The 14847-nt window shown below is 43.3% G+C and overlaps 1 protein-coding gene across 1 annotated transcript in view; it reads right to left on the reverse strand.

Annotated features, from left to right (window-relative positions):
• GPATCH1 (G-patch domain containing 1) overlaps positions 1 to 14847 on the reverse strand; it is a 53207-nt gene that overhangs the window by 23321 nt on the left and 15039 nt on the right. The window contains exons 4-11 of the mRNA XM_006762263.2: positions 14321 to 14481; positions 13443 to 13540; positions 12458 to 12516; positions 11627 to 11869; positions 10527 to 10674; positions 6760 to 6839; positions 3422 to 3626; positions 632 to 1056 (exon numbers count right to left, since the gene is read on the reverse strand). Coding sequence (XP_006762326.1) covers positions 632 to 1056; positions 3422 to 3626; positions 6760 to 6839; positions 10527 to 10674; positions 11627 to 11869; positions 12458 to 12516; positions 13443 to 13540; positions 14321 to 14481 — 1419 coding nt within the window. The remainder of the gene's footprint in view (positions 1 to 631; positions 1057 to 3421; positions 3627 to 6759; positions 6840 to 10526; positions 10675 to 11626; positions 11870 to 12457; positions 12517 to 13442; positions 13541 to 14320; positions 14482 to 14847) is intronic.

Raw genomic sequence — 14847 nt, forward strand, 5'->3', positions numbered from 1 at the left:
ATAAACATTATGGGTCGGGATTCCTCGTAGGAAGTTCAAGCGCGGTACACAAAGATCTGCTTTGGAAAATCAAGCCCTTTAAATTTGCTACCTCTCACAAGGACTGCTGCGTATAACAGTCAGCCCTCTCCCGTCTTGCCATATTTATTTACTTCATGGATCAGAATGATTTTTTTACCCTGTGTATTAAACTATGAGTTAGAGTTGGGTGGGTAGGACCTTAAAGTAGCATGGGAGATGACCTTGTTCTTTGGTGTGAAATACCACACTTTCAGAGATCAAGCGTTTGCAAACAGTAAATGGTCTGTAATTTAGCATTAGCCACCACCACGGCATGTTCTCTAATTAATGGTTCAACAGCCAACTCTCCTCTGTAAGTCGAATTTTAAACTATGAGTTAGAGTTGGGTGGGTAGGATCTTAAAGTAGCATGGGAGATGACCTTGTTTTTTTGTGTGAAATACAACACTTTCAGAGATCAAGTGTTTGCAAACAGTAAATGGTCTGTAATTTCGCATTAGCCACCACCACGGCATGTTCTCTAATTAAACAGCTAGCTTCGGGGCCTGAGATCAACGGAAACACAAGACAACTGTTCTCCCTTCTAAGGTCAAAAGCCAGGGCCTGTTTACCGCACTGTTTACCGCAGAACGAAGCACACGGGCAGAGCAGGGTGCCTCAACTTTAAATCTGGGACTAGGGCAGAACACCAAGATCACTGCCACTGGCTGAGACACGGGAGGCCAGGCCTCGCACCCACCTTTCTGACCCCGTTTCATATTTGCTAAAAACTTTTCATATCGTTTTTGCTTTTCTGGATCTTTGGCGAAAGGTTTGAAGTTGCTGGCTTTTGTGGTGGCTGTCCCACCACTCAATGCCGTGTGCCAAGAGCCGTGTCCGACGTCCTGAGAGGGGGGCTGGGTTCTGCTGCTTGCGGCATTCTGGGCCAGACTCAGGGCCCTGAGCTGAGCTGCTTTCAGGTCAGTTGCCTGCTTCATTTCTTTGAATCTCTCTTTATCTTTTTGGGACAGAAATTCTAACACTGAAGTAGCTGAACCTAAATAAAAACAATAATAGAGATGAAAAGTATCATAAGTCAAATTTACTTACATTTTTCTGTACATACACTTTCAATATCACAAATTCATGTAATTAGCGTATTTTACATTGAGTGTCTCATCTGTATTCATATTACCCCTGTAATTTAGACAGTAATAAAATATGAGCCCATTTTACAGTTGGTAAAAATAGAGGTTACTACTTGGATGTTTATCAGGCCAGCTAATGGTCCCTGAATGAGGAAGGTGACATCTCAAACTCCAGAGCTCCAGTCCCTAGTGGCCTCCATTTCCACAGTCCTGCCCAGCACAGAGTAGTTACCCATCACACACCCACTCACGTCACAAACGCTCACGGAGCACTCACTCCATGCCAGACACTGACCTGGAGCTGGAGGACAATGCAGACAAGGTCCTGCTCTCATGAATGAGGAAGAAGGACATTAAAGAAGCCAAAAATCAACACCAGAGGATTGCTATGAGAGGAGTACTGTGGGGGGAAATAGGGTGATGTGATTGAGGGTGACTTAAGTGAGAGGGCTGGGTGTGGGGGTGGAGGGAGAGATAATAGCTTATATGGTGGGCGGGGAAAGCCTGGAAGGTCCCTCTAAAGAGAGAATATTTGAGGTAACCTCTAAATCAGTGCTTCTCGAACTCTTACCATTTGCAACGGCATGGATGGAACTGGAGAGCATTATGCTAAGTGAAATAAGCCAGTCAATGAAGGAAAAATACCACATGATCTCACTCATTCATGGATAATTGAGACCATTATAAACTTTTGAACAATAATAGATACAGAAGCAGAGCTGCCTCAAACAGATTGTCAAACTGCAGCGGGAAGGCCGGGGCCTTTAATACAGTTCCTCATGTTGTGGTGACGCCCAATTTCATTGTTACAAATTGAACATAATTAAAGCATAGTGGTTAATCATAAAAACAATATGTAATTATATATGTGTTTTCCAATGGTCTTAGGTGACCCCTGTGAAAGGGTTGTTTGAACCCCAAAGGGGTCGCGACCCACAGGTTGAGAACCGCTGCTCTAAATAAAAAGAAGAAGCCAAAATATAAGGGAAGGCCCAGCTGGTACGGCTCAGTGGTTGAGCGTCAGCCTATGAACCAGAAGTTCAGAGTTCGATTCCCAGTCAGGACACATGCCCAGGTTGCAGACTTGATCCAAATGTGGGCCATGCAAGAGGCAGCTGATCAATGATTCTCTCCCATCACTGATGTTTCTATCTCTCTCTCCCTCACCTTGCCTCTCTGAAATCAATAAAAATATATTTTTTAAAAGGAAGAAGTACTGGTGGCCCTGGCCAGGTGGCTCAGTTGGTTAGAGAGTCATCTCAATATGCCAAGGTTGCGGTTCAATCTCCGGTCAGGGCACATACAAGAATCAACCAATGAATGCCTAAACAAGTGGAACAACAAGTCAGTGTTTCTCTGTCTCTTCCTCTCTCTCTAATCGATAAATAGAAATAAACAACAACAAAAAAAGAAGTACTAGATCATTTTAAGGGGAACAGTGATATAAGTTGGTTCACCTAGCTACTGTTAAGGGGGATGACTGCAGAGGACAAATAAGACCAATCAGGAAGCCACTGCAATAGTCCAGCTGAGAGTAGATGGGCATTCAGACCACAGGGGAAGCAGCAGAAATGCAGAAAAGTCCATGGAGTCCCCATGCCTATTTGGGGTAGAAATGAGAGGACTCGCTGTGGATAGGGTCAGGGAGGGAAGGAAAGGGAGGAGCTAAGAACTAGAATTCCTACATTCTGATCTGAGCAGTGGGTCACATTTACTGAGAAGGGGAAGACTGGAGAAAAAGCAAGTTTGGGGAAAGAAGTGGGAACCAAGACTTCTGTTTGGGTCTATTCTATTTGAGATACCTATTAGGCTCCCAAAGGGCAAGTACAAGTTCATCTTGCTTAGTGGGTCTTTCTGCTCCAACATACAGGGGATGCTCCACATCTGTCCACACTTTCACATGCATCATTCCTTTCAGGCTTTCAGGAAAAGTGCTGCAGTACCCCTTTCCCCTGAGGAAAAAATCCTGTTCCCAGGCTGTGCAGAGAAAGTGAAGGTACACATGTCCCTAATCTTCGTCACATTGCTGAACAATTATTAAAATCTGCAAACTGCTGAGCTTAAGGTAAGGGTTGTAATCTCAATGACATAACTGAAACTGATGGTGGGAAACAACTCTTAAGAAGTAAAGGATGTACACTTACGTTTATGTACAATAAACAATTTTATTCCCAGTTTGGGAATACAAAATCATGGAAAACATCTTTCCATTTTGATTTTGACCACTCAGATTATTACAAATGTAATGATTTTAACCTTCTCCATGACACATACCTTGAATAGGTGTTTCTCCTAGCAACTCTCCCCGCTTGGAGGCATTCAGTTGGTGTCTACTCTGTGTCCCTGGGTCATGTATTGACTTTCCAGCTGATTCTGATAACACTTGAAGTAAGTGGGAATTCTCTGAGGTTGCAGCTACCACAGGTCTGAAATAATGCACCGGTCGATAGTCTCTTGGCAATTCAGGTGGTGGATAAATCTTTAAAAAACACACAAACACACACACACACAGAACAAAACTCTGAAAATACAGGCTGCAAGATGATGGTGTTTGATTTTACCAAGAAAACCCGTTACCTCTGAGCGTTATTAACCCAGCCTTTCCCCGGCTAATATTCAGCAGGTGGGCAGGCAGCACTGGGCACAGACTGTCCCGGTGCCCAGCCAACATCCATTCTGGGTGTGGAGGGTCACCAGAGCCACACTGTTCTAACAACCAGACGTTTTTAATGTCACCCTGCCCACCCTACACGGAGATGCTAATATGCACGTTTCATATAAGAACAAGAACGATGCCAATAACACGATGTACAGGCCCACCTGCAGAACTGGCCCACTGTATATCAGAAATTTTAGAAAAGTATGGTTCAAGGTATAGGAAAAATAACTTTAAATAAGTTAATTTTAAATTCAGAAATATTTTTCTGGTTGTTTCCATTCCAAATTGGAACTTTAGGCCTTATTGTTTTTTATCTGAGGTATTTTTTAACATTTTTTTTTTTTACTGATTTCAGAGAGGAAGTGAGAGGGAGAGAGAGAGATAGAAACATCAATGATGAGAGTGAATCATAGATAGGCTGCCTCCTGCACATTCCCTACTGGGGATCAGGCCTGCAATCCGGGCATGTGCCCTTGACCAGAACCAAACCCAGGACCCTTCAGTCCGCAGGCTGACACTCTATCCACTAAGCCAAACCAGCCAGGGCTATCTGAGGTATTTTTAATTTAAAAGCTGACTGAGCCCTGGCTGGTGTGGTTCGGTTGGTTGGGCATTGACCCATGCACAGAAAGATTGCTGGTTTGATTCCTGATCAGGGCACATGCCTGGGTTGTGGGCTCAATCCCCAGCAGGAAGCAGCCAATCAGTGTTTCACACTCAGCTAGATATTTCTATGTTTCTATGTTTTTGTCTCTCTTCCGCTCCCTCTCAAAAAATATCAATTTAAAAAAACAGCTGAATGAACTGAAACTGAAATACAGAATTTGGGAAACTCAGGCATTAACGATAGCAGAAATATGTAAGTTAAAAATAAAGTATTTAAAGAAGCATTTGCGATCTTGCTTCCTGGCATATGTCATTAGTTTGGGCTCAAATAAACTCTTTATTTATAAAAAAATGTTTAAGTATTAGACATCCTTAAATGGTCTCTTGCTCGGCAGGTGTGGCTCAATCGTTGAATTTTTTTAGGTATTAGACATCTTTAAATGGTCTCTCTTGCTCGGCAGGTGTGGCTCAATCGTTGAACAGCGACCTATAAACCAAGTCATAATTCGATTCCTGATCAGGGCACATGCCCAGGTTTCAGGCTCAATCCCCCAGTAGGGGGAGTTCAGGAAGCAGCCAATTGATGATGATGTTTCTCTCTCATCGATGTTTTATCTGTCTCTCCTTCTCCCTTTCTCTCTCTGAAATCAATAAAATCATATTTTTAGATAAATAAATGGTCTCTCACGCACTGTGGACAGTCCTAGGTGAGCTGTGTTCTAGGTTTCCCAGCTGCCTGAAACCCTGAGCCTGTAACCAGCGACGCTGAGTGCCCCCTGGCAGCACTTCTCAGCCCCCGCTGCACGCTGGGCTCGCCTGACGCTTTGAAGAGTAACGATGCCTGGATCCCACCCCACAAAATCAGCAGCAACTGGAGTTCCCCAAGTTTCCCAGATGCTGTAAGGTTCCCAGGTGGTTCCCTGTGGGGGAGCACCTGGCATGAAAAAATCTATAGAAGAGTGGTATTCTCACTGTTAGGAAATCACATTTTTCACCATCTTAACCTGATCACCTTCTCTAAAAACAGACTCCCCAGTCAGCCAGCAAACACCCTCATGTTACCAAGACACCAAAATCCAGCGGAGCATGGAAGAAAAGGGGTGCGTACACACAAGTCTTCACACCCTCCATCAGAGTCAAAGCATTTTAGAGGTGCGTGTTTAGCCACATTTTTAGAAAACTTGCCTGTCTGTGAAAAAGTAGGTGAACGTAGCACTCTTCTGAATCACTCACGCTCAAAGTGAGGAGCACCTCGGGAACCCCCGTGCCCCTCTGTCCACTTATGGCACTCTACCCTTCAGTGAACTTGTCTGTCTTGCACCCTCACTGAACAGAAGCTATTTGGGGATCAGGACTTTGTCCTATTTATCCTTGAACCCTGAGTCAAATGAGTATTTCTCAAGCATTTTTATGCTCCCCTTTCATAAATGTAAAAAACTCGCACTCTCCTTGGACATATTTGACATTTCTGTTAGTAATAACAGCTTAGTATGCATCCAACACTGTTTTAAATATATTCTGGTCACTATTACAATACATTAACTAACTATTATGACTAAACCAATGACAGCCACTGTAATGCCAAATGTAGTTTCTCAGGCTGCACTGCTCCTGGCCGCCCCAGTTCTGGAGAACCACGGGCCAAGACAAATGTTTGCTGAATGAAAAACAAGAAGCCCATTACGCAGTGTGAAACAACCTAAAAAAAAGGATGCCAACAAAATAAATGCCAGCAGCCCTTCCTCAGCTATCAGCACCCACTAACTTGTGATGTCCGCCTAGGAACAGGTGACTCTGAGGGGTGTTAAAGAGCACCACTTGCCTAAGCTGTAACAAAATCTCATAAAGACAGGACTACCTGGAAAAGCGCACAGTTCTCCCCAGACCTGACCTGCAGGTACCTGGCTTCCCTCCCTCCTGCTTGCCCAGCAAGGAGCCCAGGGAACCTCGTCCACCTTAGTTAATGCCTCAAGCATTGAGGAGGATTCAGGGCTGTGAGTCATTTCAGCTTTTTGAAAGTTTTCTAATTTTCCTTAAGTTACATTGTCCCTAGAATTTTATCAAATCCATTCTCCCACCAGTTTCTAATGTAATTTTTTAATGGATAAAACTACTCACTTTAAGTCTGGATTTAAAAGATCAGCAATTAGCTGTTTTGAATACAATGTGCCTACTGACTGCCATTTCTATTACAGGATGTTTTCCTCAATGATCGTTAGTAACTATGCTGGTGCTTTTGAAAACAGAATTTACTTATCATTCCAGTTGTTGATATAATAACTCAGCAAATATTTTAGATACTAAAACCAGAAAATAAATAAATAAATAAAAACAAAAAAACTCTTACTTTCTTAGAAGACAAAGATTTAGAAGCCAAGGAAAATCCATCCAGTATTTTGCCAATGTAGCGAAGATCTTTTTCTGATTCTACAAAATGATATCATTGATTAATTTCACAAGTATGGATAAGAATAAGACAAAGACGTCAGCTTTTAATCTCTAAGAACACAAATACTACGTGTCACCCGTGCTATCACACAGAGATAGCAGTAAAGGAGGAAATACCTCTGTTGACTCTGGCAGCCAGGCCCACACCACCCACAGTGCTTAGGCTGCCCAGGACCCAAGGTCACGGCCCTCCAGAAAAGGTGCTGGAAGTCCTAAGCTAAGGGGCACCAAAAAATACACTCTGTGGAGTAAAATATCTCAAGGAAAACCATCAAGAGAACAAATACAGATCAACATAAAAATCATAACTGTGAGAGGGTCATTTCTAAAACCAGGTGGAGAACCATGAGACTACCTCCCAATTTTCTTAGCAACAATACAACCAGGTCAGCCGGTAACCTAATCTTAGTACAAATTAAAAGGCACTTTTGTCTTTTTCTCAAGTGAAATCCTAGTAAGAGATAAAGATCACTAATTTGGGAAATAAAATGACCAACGCCCTCTGACGTAAAGCCAGGGATCCTCCATTGGTCGCAGAGACCACCCCATCGGCAAAGGATCTTTGATTATCAAGGATTTCCTGCGCATAGTGGTTCTGTCAAAACTCAGTATGCAGTAGGGGGACAATGGGAGGATAAGGACACATATGTAGTACCTTAATCAATAAAGAAAAAAAAGGAAAAATAAACCCAAAAACTCAGTATGCACAAACTACAGTTTCTGTAGCCCAAGGCCATTCCTGTGACCACCACGAGCACTGACCAGCTGGTGTCGGTCCTCACGCTGGTGTTCAGCCCGCCGTGCAGGTGGGCCTGAGGCTTTCCGCTGCTAGCACTGCTGCAAGGCCAGGTAACTATCCTCCCCCCACAAAACCACTCTGCTGACCTTTTGTACCAGCTTCTGGAAGCTCCTAAGATTCTGTAAGGTGACTTATGATTAAGTTTCACATTCTTGTCATTTTGTATTCTTTTAAAACCCTGCAGTTTTACTTTTATGAATTATATATACAGCAAATGTGCATAAAGAGCCATGAGGATATTTATTATAGCCCTATGGATCAAAGACAAAAATGAGAACCATTATGACTGGCTAACTATAGATTTACTCAGTGAAAAACCGTAAGGTCACCCTGGCCAGGTGGCTCAGTTGATTGGAGCGTTGTCCTACCCATCAAAAAATTGCAGGTTCGGATTCCTAGTCAAGGGCAGGAAACTGGGTTGCAGGTTCAATCCCAGGCCCTGGTCTTGGCAAATGCGGGAGGCGACCAATTGATGTGTCTCTCTCTCATTGATGTTTTTCTCTCTCTCTGTCTCTCCCCATCCCTTCCATGCTCTCTAAAAATCAATAGAAAAATGTCCTCAGGTGAGGATTAACAACAAAAATATCTTTGGGTGAAGATTAACAATAAATAAATAAATGTATTTATTTATTACAGTTTAGTAATTATTACACATGTTATGTTAATATTAATAATATCAACTTATGTTAATATATTTATATAATTAATAATTAGCATTTAATATAACCTATATTAACATACTATAACATTAATATATATTATATAACTTCTTGTAAGTTATAAAGATGATAGCTTAGTAGAAAATTTTGAAAATATAAAGATAAAGCAAAAAATATAAAAGCAAGCAAAAGGGAGAAAATAAAAGTAGTCTATCACCCAGAGGTCATTCCAACTAACATTTGGGAGCACACCCTTCCAGCATCTTCTGTGGCAAGGATGGCAGGCCGCTCACTTACTGAGTGCTGGCCGTGTGCCAGGCAAGGTCAAGCCCTTTACGTACATTACAACCTCCAAGGGACACTTATGCCATCGTCATGCCCTGTCCAGGGAAGGATGCCGAGGCACAAAGAAGTTAAGTAGCTTGTCAAGGTCGTGGCTGATCAGTGGGGAGAGCCAGGACTGAAGCCCAGGCAATCAGTCTTCAGAGTTCGTGTTCACAACCATTAAGCAAACTACCTCCTAAAAACTGTCTTACACCTGCCTTTTCTCTGCTAAAAATGTAAACTGGCATCATTTTGGGGAGTGATGCTTAGAATATTTCAACAGTATGGTTTTATATGTATTCTACAAGTTAGATCAAATTTTATCTGCGTATAGCTAAATATGTCTGAATAGATTGTTTTTCATCTCAGCTCTTGCCTCTTAACTTTATTGGGTGATTATTATCATTGTAACTGAAGAATAAATAGTAGGTGCCATTTAATCAACCTTTGAGGCAGGAGCCAAACACAGAGTTATGCTATTTAGTCCTCATGGATTTTAAATATCTTTTTATTGATTTTTAGAGAAAGAGGAAGGAAGAGGGAGAGAGAGAATTATCAATGAGAGAGAAACATTGATCAGCTGCCTCCTGCATGCCCCCTACTGGGAATTGAGCCCCCAAACTGGGCGTGTGCCCTAACCAGGAATTGAACTGGTGACCTCTTGGTTCATGGGTCCATGCTCAATCACTGAGCCACACCAGCTAGGCCAGAGAGAGGATTTTATCCTCACATTAAAAATGATGCCCAGAGAGATTACAAGCCTTGCCCAGGGCCACACAGCTGGGCAGGAGAAAGCAGGGATCCAAATTCAGGTCTGATTGGTTCCAAATCTTATGCTACAAATACCTATGTAGCCCTGCCTCCTCCCTATACCTTTTCTGGATTGAAAATTTAAAATACTACTGGCCCTGGCCAGGTAGCTCAGTTGGTTAGAGAGTCCTCCCAATACACCAAGGTTGCGGGTTCCATCCCTGGGTCAGGGCACATGCAAGACTCAACCAATGAATGCATAAGTGGAAAAACAAATCGATGTTTCTCTGTCTCTACAACTCCTTCTCTCTCTTGAAAAATCAATCAATCAATCAATAATTGAAATACTACCTAGATTCTGAATCATTATAAACTCTGACTTGAAATTCAAGTTGTGTTGACAGATGTCTACCTCTTTGCCCAATAAGAGCCCCCTAAGAGCCAGGGACACAAGTAGAAGACAGGCTGGCTGCCAAGCTCCATCCTCCTACCGGCTCTCAGTATTCCTGCCACCTGGTCACACATCTGGCCTTCACACCTACTGCTGGAGCTGGCCTCCTCTGACCACCTGCCTAGCTCCTCGAGCTGGAAGTGCTTCCCTCTGACCAAGTGCCAGCTCTTCCTGCCCACACACTTGCTCCTTCCCTGATTCCAGGCCTCTTCTTCCTCCCCTCCTTGACCCTGCCTTGATAACAGGCTTTGGCTTTGACCCATTCTTTTTTTTTAAAGGAGTGAATTAATCTTTTCTTTTTTTTAATGTGTGGTTTTTTTGTTTGTTTTCTTTTTTTATTTCTTGTTTGTTTTTATTTTAGAGAGACAGGAAGGGAGAGGGAGAGAGAGAAACACCAGCTACCTCCTGCATGCCCCCTAGTAGGAATCAAACCGGTGACCTTTTGGTGCATGGGTGGATGCTCAACCACTAAGCCACACCGGCCTGGCAGCTGTGACCCACTCTAAATCCTGTCTTACTTTCCACATTGGGCCTCTCTTCTTCTAACTTTGTTTCTCAATCTGCATCTCTGACCAACAGCCCCCTATTCCTTGGAGGCTGACACTGCAGTATCAAGCTTGCCATCCCTTCTTCCTGATAACCTCACACTGATCCTCCCATGAGCTGTGGGTCTATGGAATCACCTTTCTGACTTTGATATTGCTTGGGCGCTGTCCAGCCATAGAGTCCATCTCCAGGCTCCTCGTCCTTCAAAATGGTGTCATACTTGGATAGAGTTTCCGTGGCATAGATATCATCATCTTCCTCTTCCAGGGCACCAACACCAAAAGCCTTCAAAACAAGGTTTCAAACAGCAATTACAGGTTGAGAGTGTCTGCACTGAAGGATAAGCTACCCTAACAATGTAACTGAACAGACCACATTAGCACTGTAAATGCACCAAGTGAGAAGCAAATGGGAGACCCTGATGAATACAGAGACTCAAGTCCTTTAGATGTGAATGCCACGCCCAGCAGCAGCTATGGTCTGGGTCCTAGCACGGGCAGAGGAATGGAGAATGCACGCAAGCAGCAGCGCAGGAGGGGTATGGGGCCTCTAATGGAGAAAGGAAGGGTGTTCATCTGCTGTTCCGTATGGCTGGGACAGAGCTGGTGACCAGGGTCTGGAGACCACCACTACTGTATAGCCGCTGTAAGAACTCCTACTCTTTGTGGGAAATGATCTCCAAGTATCCCTTTCTGTTAAAAGAACTGGAAAAAACAATAATGACATTTCCTAAATGAAATTTAGGAAAGAACCTCTGAATCAATTTGAGAGGACAGGCAGTCAGGAAAAGCTTTCCATCTCCTCAAAGATGCAAAGCAAGTCTCCCATGGGAAACTTACACCTACACTCCCAACTTAGGGCTGGTGGCACTAGGAAATAGTCCAGAAGGTAGTCAAACTTGGACCTGAGCTTGGAGCGGCAGACTGAAATTCAACTATTAACTAAACCAAAAGGGTAAGTGTGGTTTTCTGCTCAGCCCCACAAGAGTGTGAAAAAGTAGTCCTCACTCCTGGGAACACACAAACTCCACCAAGAACATAGGTTACAGGACCTCAGCAGTAAATATTCAAACCACGTAGGTATCCTTCACTATCTTCAGAACAGGTCCTAAGGAAAATACACCACGCTGAGGTCTTCATGTAGTCAGTCAATAATGAGTGCCCTACTATGGGGCAAATATAATAAGGAGTATTCTCATTTGCCAACAGCTCCCTGTTTATAAGACAGAAGCACTTACCTGGCCTGAAATTCCCAACTTTCTCCCTTTATTCACTCCAATATCTCCAAGAAGATTGCTGGCTCCCTCGGGTCTCCCACTGAAAAGATTAAGATGTTCTCCTGAAGCTCCAAACAACGCCTGGTGGGGATCCAGACCCTTGTAAGCCAGTCCATGTACATTATCTTTAGGTGTGAAATCCACGGGCATGACGTCCTTGGGTGCAAAGGTCACATTTTCTAGCAGGTAGTCATCATCCTCATCCTATTTAAAAAGTTGGAATGAAGGTGAGTCACTTTCTGGCGCAAAGTAAGCTTATAAAATGCTACTTTCAAATGCAGTGATTCATTCCAAACAGAACATTTACCAAACTGTAATTTCCACTATTACAAATCACTACATCAAGTCCCTGAACAAATGATACCAACACAAGCAATTCCATTTTAACAGACTTGGTGTATCTATGGTGCTGGCAGGCGTACTGCTGAATACATTATCTGACATTGTGAGGACGGTTTTAGGGTATGGGTATTTCACTGCAATGGGACATGATTCATTTCAAAAACTGTTTCTGGCTTGGTAGGTGGGACTCAGTGGTTGAGCATCAACCCACAACCCAGAGGTCATCAGTTCAATTCCTGGTCAGAGCACATGCCCAGGTTGCCAGCTGGATCCCCAGTAGGGGGCATGCAGGAGGCAGCTGGTCAATGTTTCTCTCTCATCAATGTTTCTATCTCTCTCTCCCTCTCCCTTTCTCTCTAAAAAAATCAATTATATATAGATTTATTTTAATCAATTTGTAAAATTTCACCTCCATGAAGTAACAAATGCTACAGTCATCCCGTATAATACCTCAGATCCTTCTGAGCCTCCAGGAGGTAATGCACAGCCATAGATTTTCACTCCAGGATCTATACAAGAGATTTCAAATGCATCAGTCATGAGCAACTGAAAATACAGAAATCCGAGTTGCTGAAACTCTTAGAGGTACATGGCTGCCCTTGTAAAAGGCGCTACAGCTTTAGGGTTGGAGATTGATCACCCAGAAATAGTTTTCCCCCAGTCCTTGCCTCATCCACACTCTGGCAACAATGTGCTAAATGAGTAACCACTACTCCTCCAGCACTAGGGAGAACCTAAAGTAATTATTGCTGCTTCCAAGAGTTCATAGTCTGGCTGGGGAGACCAAGGGCAAGAAATAGAAAATAATCTTGTTAAATTGTGACAGTTTTGGCAGAGGCAGGAAACAGTTTCATATGCTCCTGATGGGAATGTAAACTAGTACAATTCTTCCAGACAGCTATTTCACACTACACACAAAAAGCCTTAACACCTGCATACCACCCAGCAATTTTATTTCTAGAAACATGTAGCCATTACAGAGTATTAGGGCCTGGCTGGTGTGTCTCAATGGTTGAGCGCTGACCCAGGAACCAAGAGGTCACCAGTTCGATGCCTCATCAGGACACATGTCTGGGTTTCGGGCTAGATCCCCAATAGGGGGGCATGCAGGAGGCAGCTGATTAATGATGTTTCTCTCATTGATGTTTCTATTTCTCTTCCCCTCTCCCTTCCTCTCTCTCTCTAAAAATCAATAAAAACATTTTTTTAAAAAAGTATTAGGGCCCTGGTTGGGTAGCAGAGTTGGTTAGAGCATCATGTCCCGATACCCCAAGGTTGTGGGTTCAATCCCTAATCAGGGCACATACAAGCATCAACCAATGAATGCATAAATAAGTGGAACAACAAATCAATGTTTCTCTCTTCCTCTCTCTCTAAATCAATAAATTTTTTAAAAAGTATTAGGATTAGGGTTAATGACAATCAATATACATACCAGGTTTTTGTCGGCGTGGTCTTCTCTTTACTCGAGGACCAATTCCTTGTCCTTCTTTCCAACCCATTTTTCTCAGCAATTCAAAACCAACAGATAATCTAGGATATCAAGGCATTAAAAATGAACTTCTTGCCGAAACCGGTTTGGCTCAGTGGGTAGAGCGTCGGCCTGCGGACTGAAAGGTCCCAGGTTCGATTCCGGTCAAGGGCATGTACCGGCGTTTCGGGCACATCCCCAGTGGGAGATGTGCAGGAGGCGGCTGATCGATGTTTCTCTCTCATCGATGTTTCTAACTCTCTGTCTCTCTCCCTTCCTCTCTGTAAAAAATCAATAAAATATATAAAAAAAAATGAACTTCTTTTTATAACACTAGATAACAGTAGGAAGTGAGCAGCCTTTGAGTTCCTGCCTAGCTCATAATCTTGTCCTACCTGAACCTTCCCCCCATTCATGTTAAAACTGCATGGCCTTGCCATTCTGGACATGCTCTGGATGACTGGACTTGGGGTGTATGTCTGACCTGGGGAAGTTGCTCAGACGTCTTTTCTCCTGAGCCCAGAATGGGCACATAGGGACTCCAGATGGTCCTTGTCAAGCATGGGGCCTGGGAAACCATGACATCTAAGGCTGTCATATCAGGCCACGTGCCCAGGAGCAGAACAAGGAGGTAAGCAGAATGAGAGAGTAGAATGAGGTTGGAGATCTAGAGCACTCCATGCACTAACAATGCAAGACCCTTTTGGGAAAACCCCCCTTTGCACTCGTTACGCTAAGAAGGCTTATCCTACTTGCAACCAAGCTTTCCCTAAGTAAGATCATCATATATATGCAAAGCAGTAATTTCAAGATCAGAAAAGTCAAAATTAAATTCTTCTCACGTTGCTGGCGTTATGAAGTCATCAAGCAGAGTGGCTCCAGGAATAGGGGCAGTAGCAGCTGCTAACTGCCTGGCCTTATCTCGTATTCTATCTTTGGTTTTGGAAGCAAAATCATCTGTGGTAACAATTGCTTTAGGTGCGATCCCAAATTCACTAAGATCCTTTAAAAAAAATCAAACAAAATTACTTCATTATTAGGGAAGTGATTAAACATGGTGCATCACGTAGCTTTAGTTCTTTAAAAAGTTAAGCCCTGGACAATGTTCAGTGTTGGGCCGTTCTCAGGATCAATTCCCAGCCAAGGGCATGTACCTGGGTTGCAGGTTCGATCCTTGGTCCTGGTTGGGGCACATACAAAAGACAACCAATGGATGTGTCTCTCACATCAATATTTCTCTCTCTCTCCTTTCCCTCTCCCTTCCGCCCTATCTAAAAATCAAATGAACAATATTCTCAGGTGAGGATTAACAAAAAACACACAAAAAGTTAAAACCACACAACTGGGTTTGGGATCAGGTGAGCTGAGG

Source organism: Myotis davidii, unplaced genomic scaffold (genome assembly GCF_000327345.1).
Source record: "Myotis davidii unplaced genomic scaffold, ASM32734v1 scaffold77, whole genome shotgun sequence".
Taxonomy (NCBI): Eukaryota; Metazoa; Chordata; class Mammalia; order Chiroptera; family Vespertilionidae; genus Myotis; species Myotis davidii.